This window comes from Sparus aurata, chromosome 9 (genome assembly GCF_900880675.1).
Source record: "Sparus aurata chromosome 9, fSpaAur1.1, whole genome shotgun sequence".
NCBI classification, from domain to species: domain Eukaryota; kingdom Metazoa; phylum Chordata; class Actinopteri; order Spariformes; family Sparidae; genus Sparus; species Sparus aurata.
The window spans coordinates 7,237,533-7,251,955 of NC_044195.1; the positions used below are offsets into that span (position 1 = coordinate 7,237,533).

General features: G+C 43.0%; 1 protein-coding gene across 1 annotated transcript in view; it reads right to left on the reverse strand.

Annotated features, from left to right (window-relative positions):
• Positions 1-14,423, reverse strand: part of abcb6b (ATP binding cassette subfamily B member 6 (LAN blood group) b) — a 54,239-nt gene that overhangs the window by 9,265 nt on the left and 30,551 nt on the right. The window contains exons 15-17 of the mRNA XM_030427631.1: positions 9,808-9,982; positions 9,510-9,622; positions 7,296-7,390 (exon numbers count right to left, since the gene is read on the reverse strand). Of these exons, the coding sequence (XP_030283491.1) occupies positions 7,296-7,390; positions 9,510-9,622; positions 9,808-9,982 (383 nt within the window). The remainder of the gene's footprint in view (positions 1-7,295; positions 7,391-9,509; positions 9,623-9,807; positions 9,983-14,423) is intronic.

Sequence of the window (14,423 nt, forward strand, 5' to 3'; positions counted from 1 at the left end):
ACTCAGGCATAAATGTTCACAGATGAGGTCATGTCTAAAGTCTTATCCGTGTTAAATTTAGTCTCATTTGCTAACTTCCCTATCCCAGAAGGAGCAATAGGTGACCAAATTAAACATGCCGTTATGAACTGAGTAAACTTGTGGATGTCTCTGAAAAATGTTAAAGATGTTTTGGTCAATTCTGCATTAAACTGACTAATGATGCATTATCTTGCTGCGCTTCCACAATTGAATCGCATAAAGGACAGGTATACAGCATGCAGAAAAAAAAATCAAAGGCCCTTCTTGGGGCTTAGTCCCTTGTTTTTGGTGTCATCCTTCACATACAGCAAATCTCCAACACTTTAGGTGTTTTCTTGTACTGGAACATCGTAAATCCTTTTTTTGAGTTATTGGGCAGTGCGAATATGCTCTCTTGCTGCATTTTGTGCTTTCTGTAGTCCTTCTCCCAGGTTGTAAAGGAAATCTGCTACCTCCATTCAGTCAGGTTTGGGTTCTGCAGCCCCAGACTGGATATCCTTTGGACGATTAACTCCCCTGCCAACTTGAGCCTGTTAGGTGTGAACCCCATGACTGGATGTCTTGACCTGAGATGAGTAGAGGCAGATGCTCGTCTCAGTTCTTTTGGTTCTAGTTCACATAGCGGATCATCTGGAGTAAGGTTCTGTTGAGCTGCTCCACCTGTTTGTTAGAAGCAGAATGGTAAGGGGTATTGTCTTTGTGATCTGCAGGACCTTGCATACGCTCTGCAACAGAGAACTCTCACAATCGCGACACTGGTTGGCGTGCAACTCAAGAGGGGGTCCAAATCAAGCAATACAGTTGTACACAAGTTTCCTTGCTGTCATCTCAGGCCCTTGGTCAGGGACAGACCCATCGGGTAAACTGGTCAATTATGACTAGAGTGTACCGAGGATGTCTAAATGGAGATGGTCCAGAGGTCCCTCACCTGGTAGCTTTGCAGCTTGGCTCTTTTCACTGGCCCTGTAGTTTTGCATGCATTGCAGTGCTGGCATCTCTTCACAAACAGACACACATCCTCACCCATTCCATACCGCTGGTAGCTCTGGTGTAGGCACTCAAGGGTTTTCACTTCTTCAAGATGGCCAGACTGAGGAGGGCTGTGGCAAGCCTGTAGGACCCCTCTTTGCATGGAAACAGGAAGTAATAACAGCAAAGTTGGGCGCTGGGCTCCCACTCTCTCCCAGGAATAGTAGAGAATCCTTGTGACTGGAGGCCAGCAGAGCCCAAACTTCTCAATGCAGGATTTTCAAGCATCACCTGATCTTTAGTAAGGAGTGTCCCAGATTCCTTCTAAATGTGGATGCTGAAGAGGACAGGATCAGCTTTGTGGAGTTAGAATACTGCGGTCTCCAACATAGTTGAATGTGGCTGGCTTGTTTCCATTGACTAAATTTTATCATCATTGGTCTCGCTGTTGGACTGGATACAATTCCCTGCCAACGGCACAACATCATCAACATCATCTTCAAACCTTGCCCACTGCTCTTGAACCTTGACATGGCAGGTAAGACAAATTCTTCCCAGCCTTGTAACAGTCACACCTGTTCCTTTTGGTTCGCTGTGACATGGCTTCAGTGTTGGTGTCCTGCTCAGTGCTCAATGTGGAAGTCATATTGGCTCAACTCTTCCAGCCAGCTAGCCAACTGACCTTCAGGATAATTTAACTGAAAAAGCCAGGTGAGACTGCCATGATCTGTTCGCAGCAGGAACTTCCTGCCCAGTAGGTAGTGGCGTAATTGGCGGATATAGTGGATGACAGGAAGTTACTCAAGTCTGTTGAGCTGGCGTAAGCTGGCTGCTGACATATGTAAGTAATTCCTCTTCTCCCCACTGGAGATTAAACAAAACAGCTCCAATACTGGCTCTAACCATTAGTATTGAGAATGTACTTGCCTCCAACAGTGGGGTATCCCAGCACTTGTGCAGTTTAGTTAGTTTTTCCTTTATTTGTGTAAAATCATCCTGGTGCTTGTCTGTCGACAGGTATGTAGCCCCCTTCTTTCAAAAGCTGTGGAGAGAGCTTGCCAGTTCTGCAAAAGCTAGAACAAACTTGCAGTAGAAGTTGCATAGCCCAACCAAAGCTGGGGTTCCCAGAGCTGTACATCCCTGACAAGGGCTGGGTTTGGGCAGATCATGTCACCCCTCACAATGTGGCCCAGCAAGAGGACTACCTCTTAAAGCAAGTGACATTCAGGTAGCTTCAGTTTCAATCCATAGCTGTGGAGATACTTGAAGACCTGCGCGAGCCAGTCTAGGCTTTCATCCCCTTCCCTTCAAAGGACAATTACATTGTCAAGGTAGATCATCCCCATCGCTCTCTGAAACGTGCTTGAGCCATTTCAGATCATAGAAGCATGGCTTGAAAAAGCATTTCCTCTTTCTTGGAGGCTACAGCTTCTGTGATGTTCAACGGCTCTAGTATCGCTTAGACACCTGGACTTGGGTCTATCACCTCGCCACACACCACATATTCAGATGTGGGTGGTATGGTGGTGCTCTCCCCCAGGGTCACTCGGGCAACACAGTAGTCTGATTCATCCCCATTATTATTTTGGGGTGCGCAAATTCATTAATGATAAAAACATTGCCACAGGTGTGAATGACAACATCACAAGCCTTTATCAGATCCAATCACAGAAGGACAGAGTCACTTAAGGGGGCTATGTGTACATCCCAGTCGATTGTAAATATTTTTTGGGCCTTTTATGGCTTTATTGATAGAACAGCTGAAGATATGACAGGAAACAGGGAGAGAGAGAGGGGGAGTGACACGCAGCAAAGGGACCCAGGCCAGGAGTCAAACCCAGGTCCGCTGCAGAGCCTCGGCACATGGGACGCGCGCTCTACCAGCTGAGCTAAACGGCGCCCGGATCCAACTTTGAAGGTGATATTCAGTCCATCTTATGCCTTCATGTCATCGCCAGCTCCCGCATTTAGAAGGTAGGTCTTATGTAATAATAATGATAACAATAATAATGCATTTTATTTGAAGGCGCCTTTCAAAGCACTCAAGGACACCACACATAACAACAACAGTACAACAAAAGACAGTACAAGTACAGGACAATTTAGTGCAAATAAATAGATAAGAAGAGGATGCAAGGCTCTAGTATGTAGGTTTGTCGGTTTACCTCCACAGAAACTCTGATACAGCTGATACCACTGAGATAACAGTTGTCTGAGCTCTGGTGTCCACCATAGCCTGTGTTGGAAAGCTGTTTACAGTCACAGGAAACTGTAGACTCTCATCCTTGTTTTTTTTGTGCAGCTAATCTGTAGCCCTTGTGTTGGTGATCTGGATTTAGTGTACCTTCTGCCCACAACCAGGGTCTGGGTCTTTGTCACTATGGTTGTGTGCAGCTGTTGGGCTCAGCAATCTCATGCAGTCCATCCTGAGGTGTCCGGGTTTCCACATTTAAAACATGGACCAACTGCACGGTTTGGGCTTGGTGACTGGAAGTGCATTCAGCTGAGCTGTACCTGATGATGGTTTTGCTTCCTCTCTAGCAGCAGGGAAAGTTTCTCTAGTGTGTTGGTGCTCTGCATATGTAGACTGGAAATGTTAAGCTGTAGGCCACCTACTATATGTAAAAGGGTCTTGACTTGGTCTGTCAGTGCAGCAAACTGTTCATGTTCATGAGCCTCTACACACTTTTGAGCATCTGCAAGGGAACATGGACCTCGGTTCATAACTTCATATGCCACTTTTTGATTTCCTAGAACTTTAAGGAAGGCATCAGTTGTCAGCTGGAGATCCAATCCTGGATAAGCAAGTGTGATGAGACATTGCACCTCTACTGCAAATTCAGCTGATGCCTCTCTACCTTTAACAAAGTTCTTCCAACTTTCTTCTTACTCTGGTAGGGAGCCATACAGCCTCTGGTCATCATGGCAAGGAAACAAGAATTGGGTTTCAAGCTCAGAGTCTCTAGTGTCTCTCCAGCTACTTTCAGGTTCAGTTGTGATGACCACTTGTGTTCAGAGGAGACTACAAAATTTGGTATGTTGTCTGGATGAGTTGGGTTCTGCAGGACATAGTAGTGCACGCTTCAGCAAGCTTTGAGACATCCAGCCTGTGCTCCTATTGCATTGTATCTATTTCCAATGTTCAGCCAGTTTGATAATGTTAAGGCAACAAAACCACTAGGTTAGATTTAGGAAATAAAAATACTCTGGATTTAAATTAATAAATCAGCATTCACTAGGGAGTCCCGTGTTCAGAGGGACTACATGCTAGAGGCTACTTCTCGCAGCTTGTGTGTTGCAGGCGCCATCCTGTGGTGTTAGAAGAAGTACTGAAGGACTACACCCTGTGTTGTAAATAAGATATTCAGATTAGATACAGACTGTAGCGCATCAGCTAGTTAATTGTCAGCCTGCAGCCAATCAGAATTGAGCATTCACTCAAACACAAGGTTGAAAACTCTCCAGCTGTCCAGTTACATCATGGATCAGTGTGTAGGATTTAGTAAGCTGTATTGGCATAAAAATAAGAACATATTTCATGATTACATTGTCATTAGTGTAGCATTACAGAAAAGTGATTTTTTTGCCTTAGAATGAACCTTTTTTGTCTACAAAGGGGGAGAGTCATTTTCCATGAAGTCCACCATGTTGCAGTGTTGTGTCTCTATACCAGCTCAGAACGGACAAACAACACATTGGCTCTACAAAGTGCCTTTTTTGTTTTTAGCAGCTGCTGTATGATGAGGCGAGGGGTATTCAGTGAGTTATAATCTGCATTCTGACTGCTAGGTGCCACTGAATTCTACACACTGGACCTTTTCAGGTGACTCAAATAGGCATTTTTCCACAGAAGACACAAGTCATGTTATTGTGCATGGTTGCACACTAGTATTAATGTCACCTGTGCTTTTCAAGCTCTGATAAGCCAAAATTATTGTACATAACTACCACCTATTCCATCACCGTGTAAATGAGGCGAGATGTCCATAGCTTGGTTCTATCAGTAGTAGCTGCCATGTTCAGAAGAAGGGAAAATACCTTCCATCCAATAACTGAACCTGATTGAAGAGAGATATCAGCTCACCCATCAAACTGAAATGATAGTGTGTCTGTTTTGATTGTATGTGTGTTTTAATTTTATTTAAGACCCAACTGATTAACTCTATAAACAGTCCTGAGCCTATGACCAGACTCCATCTGTTGCTGCTATTGAAAGATTAAGAAGCTGGTGGATAAATTTGTTCAAAGGCTACTGGTCAATACAAGGTCAGAGAAAGAGACGGTGCAACATGAACACCATACAGTTCATTTTTAAAAGAAGGGTTGTGAATAAAAAACTCACAAGATGACTTCTCTGATTATCCGTGTTTGGGATCAATAGACAAAGAAATAACTGAAAACAAAAATTATATACTTACTTATATACTATTTAAAATAGTAGAATGTACCTACTTCAAAAGTCAAAATTCATGATTTATTTATTTATTTTTACCAGAGTATGATAATTGATCAGTCTGCTGAACAGCAGACTATAAACAAGTTTGACTATTGCTTCAGAGCTTTAGTGTCAGTTCTACTCACAGATGACTAGTCACAGTCAGCATCTGTAAACAATGTCTGTAAGCATGGGTCAGAGTTTCCATGCAGGTGCCAACATTCTCCTATCAGATGTGTTTTTCTTTGGCTGTAGGCACACACATCTGTCAGTCATGTGTGTGGGTAAATAATACATGGATATTGGTATTCTATTTGTATAGAGAACCAGCAGGAATGACTCCTAAATCCCAGAAATTACTTAGCATTATTGCACTTCTGGTTCCCTCATCTCAAAGTCTATGGGTTTCATCTAAATGCCTGAAAGAATGTCCGGCATACCACAGGCTGATGACATTACACATTTTGTTCTTTGACATAAAATAGGCCAGTGAATGGCCAACAATAATTATAAAGTGCTTACATGTCTTAGAAACGGCGGGTGGCTAGGTGTCTAAATGGGACGGCAGAGGTTGTTGAGAACACCACTATGTAGCAGCACCTTTTATGGTATTAAACTATAGCGTGGCTATATGGAAATGTAAATACTCGGATACAATTCAATTAATTGAATTTAATTAAACAATGTGAATTGTCTGCATCTAACTTCACCAGATTTTGAAGAAAAATATTTGATTTCATGCTTTATGAGAACCAGCAAACCTGCTGACCTAAGGTGCCCTTCAAGTGCCTTTCCAGTTCTCTAATACAACCCACAGATGCAGAGAATACAAGTTGTAAGACAACAGACAGCATTATATACACATCCCATGGAATGAAACCATTGGGAGTGGGATTTCAATATATCTCAAGCAAAATAACATTTTGCTTCTGACCAACTGAGTACATCTTCTGTACAATAGAAACCATGATTTGATAATGTTAGCCTCGGAACAAGCAAAACACAATCCATTGTACTAATGATGCAGAACACAGAGGAAATGATCAAAACTGGGTTCAGCACCACAGGCTACATCACTCTTGATGCATTTTAATGCGTGCGAGTGTCAGAGCCTTTCATGTCTTGTTCAATATCACTCAGACTGATGAATAACCAGACATCTGTTTCTTTTACTTTTGTTGACCTGTCATCACGCGTCATCTCATGTCCTCCAATCAGCTTTCCATTTAATCTCTCCATCCCTCTCTTTGTGTCCGACTAATCCTGTTTTCCTTTCACCACATCCCTCTTTTCCTTTCATCTCTCTAACTCACATTTGTTTTTTTCTTTTCAGCCTGGTCCTGTATCACAACTGCAACTGTAATCACTTTGTAACAGACCACTGTCATGTTCTACAGTGTGTTTATACCCCCATGTCAGGTAACACCTTGGGTAAAAAGGACTTAGTATCACTGGCATTAACAGACATATCCATGCTTAATATGAACATGACTGGTGGATGTTTCTGTTCATTCTAAAGTGTTCAGTGATACTTGGGGGGTTGTAGTGATCAGTATAATAAAATAATTTCAGTGGAATGATCACCCCATTAATTATTATTCCAGATTTGTACTGTTGCTGAAGTTTGGTGCTGTTCTGAGCATTATTTGTGGCTTTTTGGTGGCGGTTTATATTTGGATCCATTTACTGCAGTGTATTGTTGTCGTGCGGTCGTTTCTGAGGTTGATAACACTCCGTAAATTAGCGGTCTGTCAAATTTGATCTCTCGAGAGGGAGTCTAACACAGTTTCAAGGTGTGTTAGACCATAGATTAAATTTACACCGGAATATCCCTTTAATAATACGACACACAGCTTAGCAGTAATGTCACCTGTGTGCGACCACTATTGTTGTCCTGTTGGTGCAGACCTTGGCCAGTGAAGCCTGGATGTTCCTCTCAGTCTGGGTGTCCAGTGAAGAAGTGGCCTGGTGGAGTAAACACAGTGCTATATAAAGGTTAAACATTCATTTAATTGTCATTATGCTACATAAGAGAAAAATCTTTTTTTAATGGAGTGTTGTATTGAGGATGAGTTCAGGAGTCTCACAGCCTGGGGAATTAAGCTACTCTGTAATCTGGTGGTATGGCAGTATAATCAATTTAAGACTTTTTGTGGCAATGCAAACCAATAGAGACAATTTGGCTACTAATTGATAAACTTGTGAATTTAAAGCCACAAAAAGTCGTGCGTTGATTCTGGTGGCCTCTGTGGACAAAATATTACAATGGTGAAGTTACCTTTTTGTAACTGCCGTACTACCAGACTACAGAGCAGAGTCTTTTCTCTCAGCAGGGGAGTCCGCATGTTGGGATACAGGCTATTCAAGGATGTTTTATTACTGGACACAATGTTCGAGGTGGAGCCCCATTCATTTCTATGATAGTTGCTCAGTGGTGTTTTGAAGCCAAAAAAGGTTGACTCCCCGCATATGGAAATACCTGGATCGCTGAACTTTTGGTTTAGCACCTGGCTAACTTGAATGGGGGTAAAATAATTTAACCGTGCAGCTCTTCTAGACTTTCATAATGTTATTGGACTAAATGGCTCAAAATTAAGACATGACTCATTTATGTGAAATACATAATTTATCCATCTTTTTACACTATTGTTGTTTTCTCTTCTGTGACAACTGTTGCATTCGTGACGTGAAACCTGATGTCAGTGACGTACAATGTAACACTTAAGATAAAAATCGCAGACGGGCTGCCTAGCCTGCAGGAAGTGGGAATATGGTCAATACGCGTTTTTTGTGGTATTCACCTGTGCTTAAAAAACCTGTGTAGACTTGCTTATTTTGGTGGGAAAGCGGTATAACAGCCCTCCACTTTTTCCCCATTTCTACTGTCATGTTCACTGTTTTCTCTGCTGTCTCTTCATCTGTCTCTTCTGCTCTCTCAACCTCTGTGTCCTCTGGAGTCTCATTCTCCTCTGCTGTGTCATTCCCTATCAAATTCAGTCTCCTCCACTGTTCCCTCTGACTCCTCTGGTGGCTGACCCTTTGCTGCCCAGAATGCTTCTTCCCTGACATCTTTGAGACGGATACAAAAAAAAAGTCTTGTATGTTATGAAGGAGTGTCAAATACTAGCTACGACCCTGTAAATCCCCTTAGCCCATATTATCAATAAGCTCACAAGCAAATTAGTGATTTTTGTCTTTAAATTGTATCCGACACTAAAATGAAAAATGACTAATACAAAGACTAATAACTCTTTTAATCATGGCTGTTTCTTGTTAAACCCATAGCATTCAGCAACCTATCCTTTGCTTAGTAACCACTCTTCACCAGCCTGAATAACGTCAGCTTACTCCTATTATTACTACTATTTAAGAATGTATTTTATTAATCCAGAAAAACAACATAGTTCATATCAAAATGAGGTGGTTACCTACCGTTTGAACCAACGGCATTATTCAGCTCAGAATATTTATTGAATATTTCTTCTCCTGAGATGGTGACGGCATGGCCCGCCCTAGCTCTGATTGGTCAGTGCTCATTGCCTTTTGTTAGGTTGGTTAGATTCATGCATGATGACTGATGATTGGTTAGGTTATCTGGGTAAGCCAATCAGAGGCTGAATAGGCATAGCAGGTGCAAGAGCTCATGTTTTTGTTCCTGTGGCTCCAAAGTAGAAGAGAAACAGACCAACAGCGATACGTTTGAATTAAAAAAAAAAAAAAGAAATGATTTACAATCTTCATATGCTATTTCAGGCTTTTGTTTCCATTTTGATGGAAGCTTTGTTTCAGTATGACAACACAAATGTCCATTACACCATTAACAGGGAACCTAATATGGCCTCGCCCTGCCAGACAGTGAATATCATTTTTCAAGGTTCATGTTTGTACAAACTAGGCAGGAAAGTGCGTGAGCCACACTACAGGCATGTCAGCTGCTTAGTCTGCATGTCGGTAAAGTTGTTGAAAAGTAAATAAATTAAGGTCATATTGATGACATTTTTATGCACACAATTTGTTTTTTTTTCTCAAAATAACACATCTAGTTTGTGGAAAGGTGCAAATACAATCCAACACCAACCCTCACCTCATCTAGCAGAATGATCTGAGGCTCTTTCAGGATGGTTCGAGCGATTGCCACTCTCTGCTTCTCCCCACCACTGAGCTTCAGACCTCTCTCCCCAACCTCTGTGTCGTACCCTGGTGGGACACAATGCCAGTATTTTCATTATCATCATCCTTATTCAGTTGTTGTTCACATTTAGCAACATCAGCATTCAAAATGGGTGCTGTCACAGGTTTGCTTTAGCCAACAAGTCCAAGTCAAGTAGCCAACAGCATTTTCATCATTATCATGTACACACACTCACACACCCCTGCCTGACCCTGAGGTAGCTCCAGTATCCTGGTGTGTATGTCTGCAGCCATGGCAGCTCTCTCCACCTCCTGGTTGCCAGCAGTAACACGACTGTAGCGGATGTTGTTGCCGATGGTGTCGTTGAAAAGTACCGTATCCTGGGGAACCACGCCGATGTAGGACCTCAGAGAGGACTGGTAAACCTTAGAAAGAAAAGAGGATTTGCATTTTAGGCTTTGGAAAAACTGCATTATATGGCAGCGAGGTGAGAGGCATTTAACCTTTACAAGACTGAACCAAATGGGACAAACTTGGAAAGTTCTGTAAAAGTATCCTGCAGGTGAAAAGAAAAGCTCCCAACTCTGCGCGCAGAGCTGATATCAGATAATGTCCTCATCTATTCATGGGTTTCAGTCACGTGACTTTTTCGTTCTGGCCGCCATCTTTAGGACCATTAAGGACCGTACGATAGAGTGTACTGTTAGCGCCTTCAACTGGTTCAAGGGGAAATGGCTAGCAAAACTCATCTCTCCACGGAGGAAGAGCAGCGCTATGTTACAAAAACAAGTATTTTAGGATTGACTCCACATGTACTACCAAATGGATTACTAACCCTGCTTTTGTCCACACAACATTTGCCAAATATTTGTTTTGGCGATGTTTCATTTACCTTGTACACAACCCGTCGCCATACAGCAGGGCAGTAGCGCCGAGATCCAAAAGTGGCTAAAGGTATGTCGATTGCTGCTCAGCGGCATATACCAATCCCCAGACAGGCATACAGATTCTCGGAGTGGTATATACCGATCCCCAGACTGGCATACAGATTCTCGGAGTGGTATATACCGATCCCCAGACTGGCATACAGATTCTCGGAGTGGTATGCTGCTGTTATGCCGCTGTTATTCCACCGACACATGACGGTATGTGCCGCTTGAGATTGTTATGGCACTGAGAGACTGTTGGATGGGTACCGCTCCCTGATGAATATGCAAATATAATGCCACTGGGCTGGTGTGACGACAAGTACTACCGTAAATGTATACATTTTTTTGTCAATGCTAATTTAACACTTTACCAAATATGTTGTTGGGATGTAAGCATATAGACAGTAATTACACATGGAACTCTTGCGATATGGCAGTCAAGTAATGTGTCTAAATTTCTGCCTATAACAGTTATACTAGAAAGAGCTAGCCTTAGCTAATATGGCTAATGTTAGCCCAACCACCGTAGCGAGTCTGACTAATCGGTAGCAGAAACTTTGAGCCAACCAACAAAACAATAGTGACAGGTTTTCATTATTAGGAGAACACAATAATACATTACTTAATATAAAATCTACTTCGCAGGACATTAATCGTTGTGGCATATTATGTATCATGCTTATTAGTAAACATGATACATAATATGCCATAATTGGTTGGCTCAACGTTTCTGCTATCAGTTAGTCAAACTGGCAACGGTGGCTAGGCTATCATTAGCCATGTTAGCTAAGGCTAGCGCTTTCATTAGCTGTAGTTTATAGGCAGAAATTTAGACATGTGTTAAGTTAGCATTGTCAATAAAGATAAAAAAAAATGTATACATTTACGGCAGTACTTGTCGTCAAACCAGCCCAGTGGTATTACATTTGCATATTCATCAGGGGGCGGCACCCCTCCAACAGTCTCTCAGTGCCATAACAATCTTAAGCGGCACATACCGTCATGTGTCGGTGGAATAATAGCGGCATTACAGCAGCATACCACTCCGAGTCTGGGGATCGGTATATATCACTCCGAGCATCTGTATGTCAGTCTGGGGATCAGTATTTGCCGCTGAGCAGCAATCGACATACCTTTAGCCACTTTTGGATCTCGGCGTCACTCCAGCAGGGAGCACCAGCTCCGATGCAGCAAAAAAATAAAAAGTACGACTTGAAATTCAAACTTTCTGTCGTAAAATATGCAGAGGAAAACTCGGGAGAAGCAGCCGCTAGATATTTCTCTGTCGAGCCCAAGAAAGTGAGAGATTGGCGAAAAAATCAAGCTGAGCTTCAGCGTCTGTCCGAGGAGGACAGCAACACGGCCAGGCTGCCTGGTGGAGGGAGGAAGAAGGCTAGCGAGGAGCCTGAGATAAACATGCGGGGATGAGTTATCAGCAAACGGGCACGCCGCGAGAGAGTGTCCCGCAAAATGATCAGGGCGATGGCAGAACAAATGTACGCCACCGTGAGTGACAGCAGAGATGAGGAGTTTCCTCCGCCGCAACAACTTCACTTGCAGAGGGATGCCAGAGAATTCACAGAGAAGCTGGCAAAATTTGTGACATTTTCACCCCGGATTTTTGTGAGGAAGGAATGAAACGCCTGTCCCAAATTGCCGCCTGGTCTGTTAGGTGGTTGAAACAAATAAATGCCCCGGCCATTATTTGGTATTTTATGGTATATATATATATATATATATATATATATGGGTGCTAATTTCCACTTCTGCTAGCTAGGCTAACTAACGTCAGTTCAGAGTCAAAAAACTTACCCGAAATAAAATGATCATTGCACAGCCTTGAGTGTTCTGTCAGCGTCCAGTGAATCCTTCTAATTGCAGCTATCCACTTCTGTCTCCTTTCTGTGTTCTTGGGAATGTTATAAAATATGTGTCCATCTTTGTTTGACTTGCTGTTGTTACAGCCTACAGCACAGCAGATAGACGGCATTGTTTACATTAGACTACCGTAGCTCCGGTCCTAGGACGGTCTTCAAGATGGCGCTGTGACTCATGTGTGACGTCACATGAAACGCATGAATTGATACTGTCACATTAAAACAAGTGACCAACAGTCGCTTTCTTATGCCCTTTGTGAGCAGGAGTTGAACCCACAAAGAGGGTCCCTCTGCATCAGCCATTTAGATCATTACACCACGACCACCTCAGCTCCAGGAAACGCAGCGAGAACATCCGACCCAACCAAATTATGATCAAAAAAGAGAAAACGGGAATTATTGGACAGAACTAAGAAAATCCCGAAGCAAAATAGAAACATATGTAGCCCTAAACAGAGAGTACACTGTGGCGCCTACTTGACGCAAAACAGAGAACATCTTGGCAGTGGAGGTAGGCCAACAAAGACAGACCTGCTGTCCAGAGGAGAGGTTGTGTTCTCACTAAGAGTGGAGGCAGAGCTGCAACAAATGTATTGAAGATCAATATTTTTTCTAAAATAACATAAATATTCCCAAGGTTCCCCCATCTGCATGACTCAGAGTGACCTCCAGTCCTACTGGGAGAGAGGGAGGACTGCTGTAGACTGGCAGCGAAGTATGAATCAAGCAGCTCACCATGAGCTGTGCAACTTTGTGACAGTGGCGGCTGGCCAATAGGGGGCGCTAGGGCGCCGCCCTCCCTAATGGAAATTGATTTTTTTTAAAATACATATTTTTTTTCTTCAAAAATAATTGTTTAAAATAAATAATTCAAGAAAAGACAAATATATACGTAATTTGCGTCCACGGTCATTTCCTCCTCTCCTGGGGCGATAGAAAAGTCGCCCCAGCACTGCAGCAGCTCAGCCAATGGTAGACTGTTGCTGAGACAAATAAACACATAGCAACGGATATTCAGCCAATTAGCGTCGTCAAATTTGATAAGCTTGGGGCGATGAAAATATCGCCCCAAGCCTGTGTTTAAGTATCCTGGCAACCAGAAACAAGTGTGGGAAATCGAGATGGCGGCGTCAAATAGGCACAAACAAGAACACACAGGGCTTCAGCTACCCGTACATTCTGTAAAATCTCTCTTGCTATACCCCTTCGAAAGGAGAACTTTAACGGAAAAAAATACGTATTAAAGTCCCTAACTTGGACCTGATAAGCCCGGTCCGAATTTAACACAGCAGACACATGAGAAAGGTAAAGTGCACCAGAGGAGCCTCTCTCTGAGTTGGTGCGACAGGACGGCTTGGCTAACGTTAACTGGATGTACTTTTGCAACTGCAGTATTCTGCTTCCCGTGTTTACTTTTTAAAATGCTGGGGACATATACAACATGGACTGTAACAGGAGTCAGAGACCTAAACATTCTGTCAGAGTGGATCAAAAAACATGAATGCTCGATGGTACACATGAACAACGCTGTCAAGCTAGCATATGCTAGGCAGGACTAGCATAGCTGCGCAGCTGGATGAAGGACACAGGATTGCGGTGAGAAAACACAATGAAGAGGTGGACATGGACAGACATATTTTATATTTTATAAGATCATTGATTGTGTAAAATTCTGTGGAGCTTTTGAGCTGGCATTGCGAGGCCACTTAAGACAGCATTCTTCGACAACCCCGGTATTTTTTGTAGCAATTTTCGGGGATTAGTGGATTTTGTGGCGTCCCTGCACTGTGTGTTAGAGGACCACCTGAAGACCGCCACCGTTTTACAATGCACCTCAAAGACAGTTCAAAACTAACTTTTGGACTGCGTGCTGTCGGTCCTTCGAGACTGCATTCTGGATGATGTAAAAACGGCAGATTGTCTAGCTATCCAGGCAGATGAAACAACAGACACTGCCACTCATTGTCAGCTGGTGCTTGTGCTACGTTGCATTTTACGAGTTCATCCAGCTTCCAGACACGACCGCTGACACAGTCGCCACTGCGGTGTTGGAAATGCTG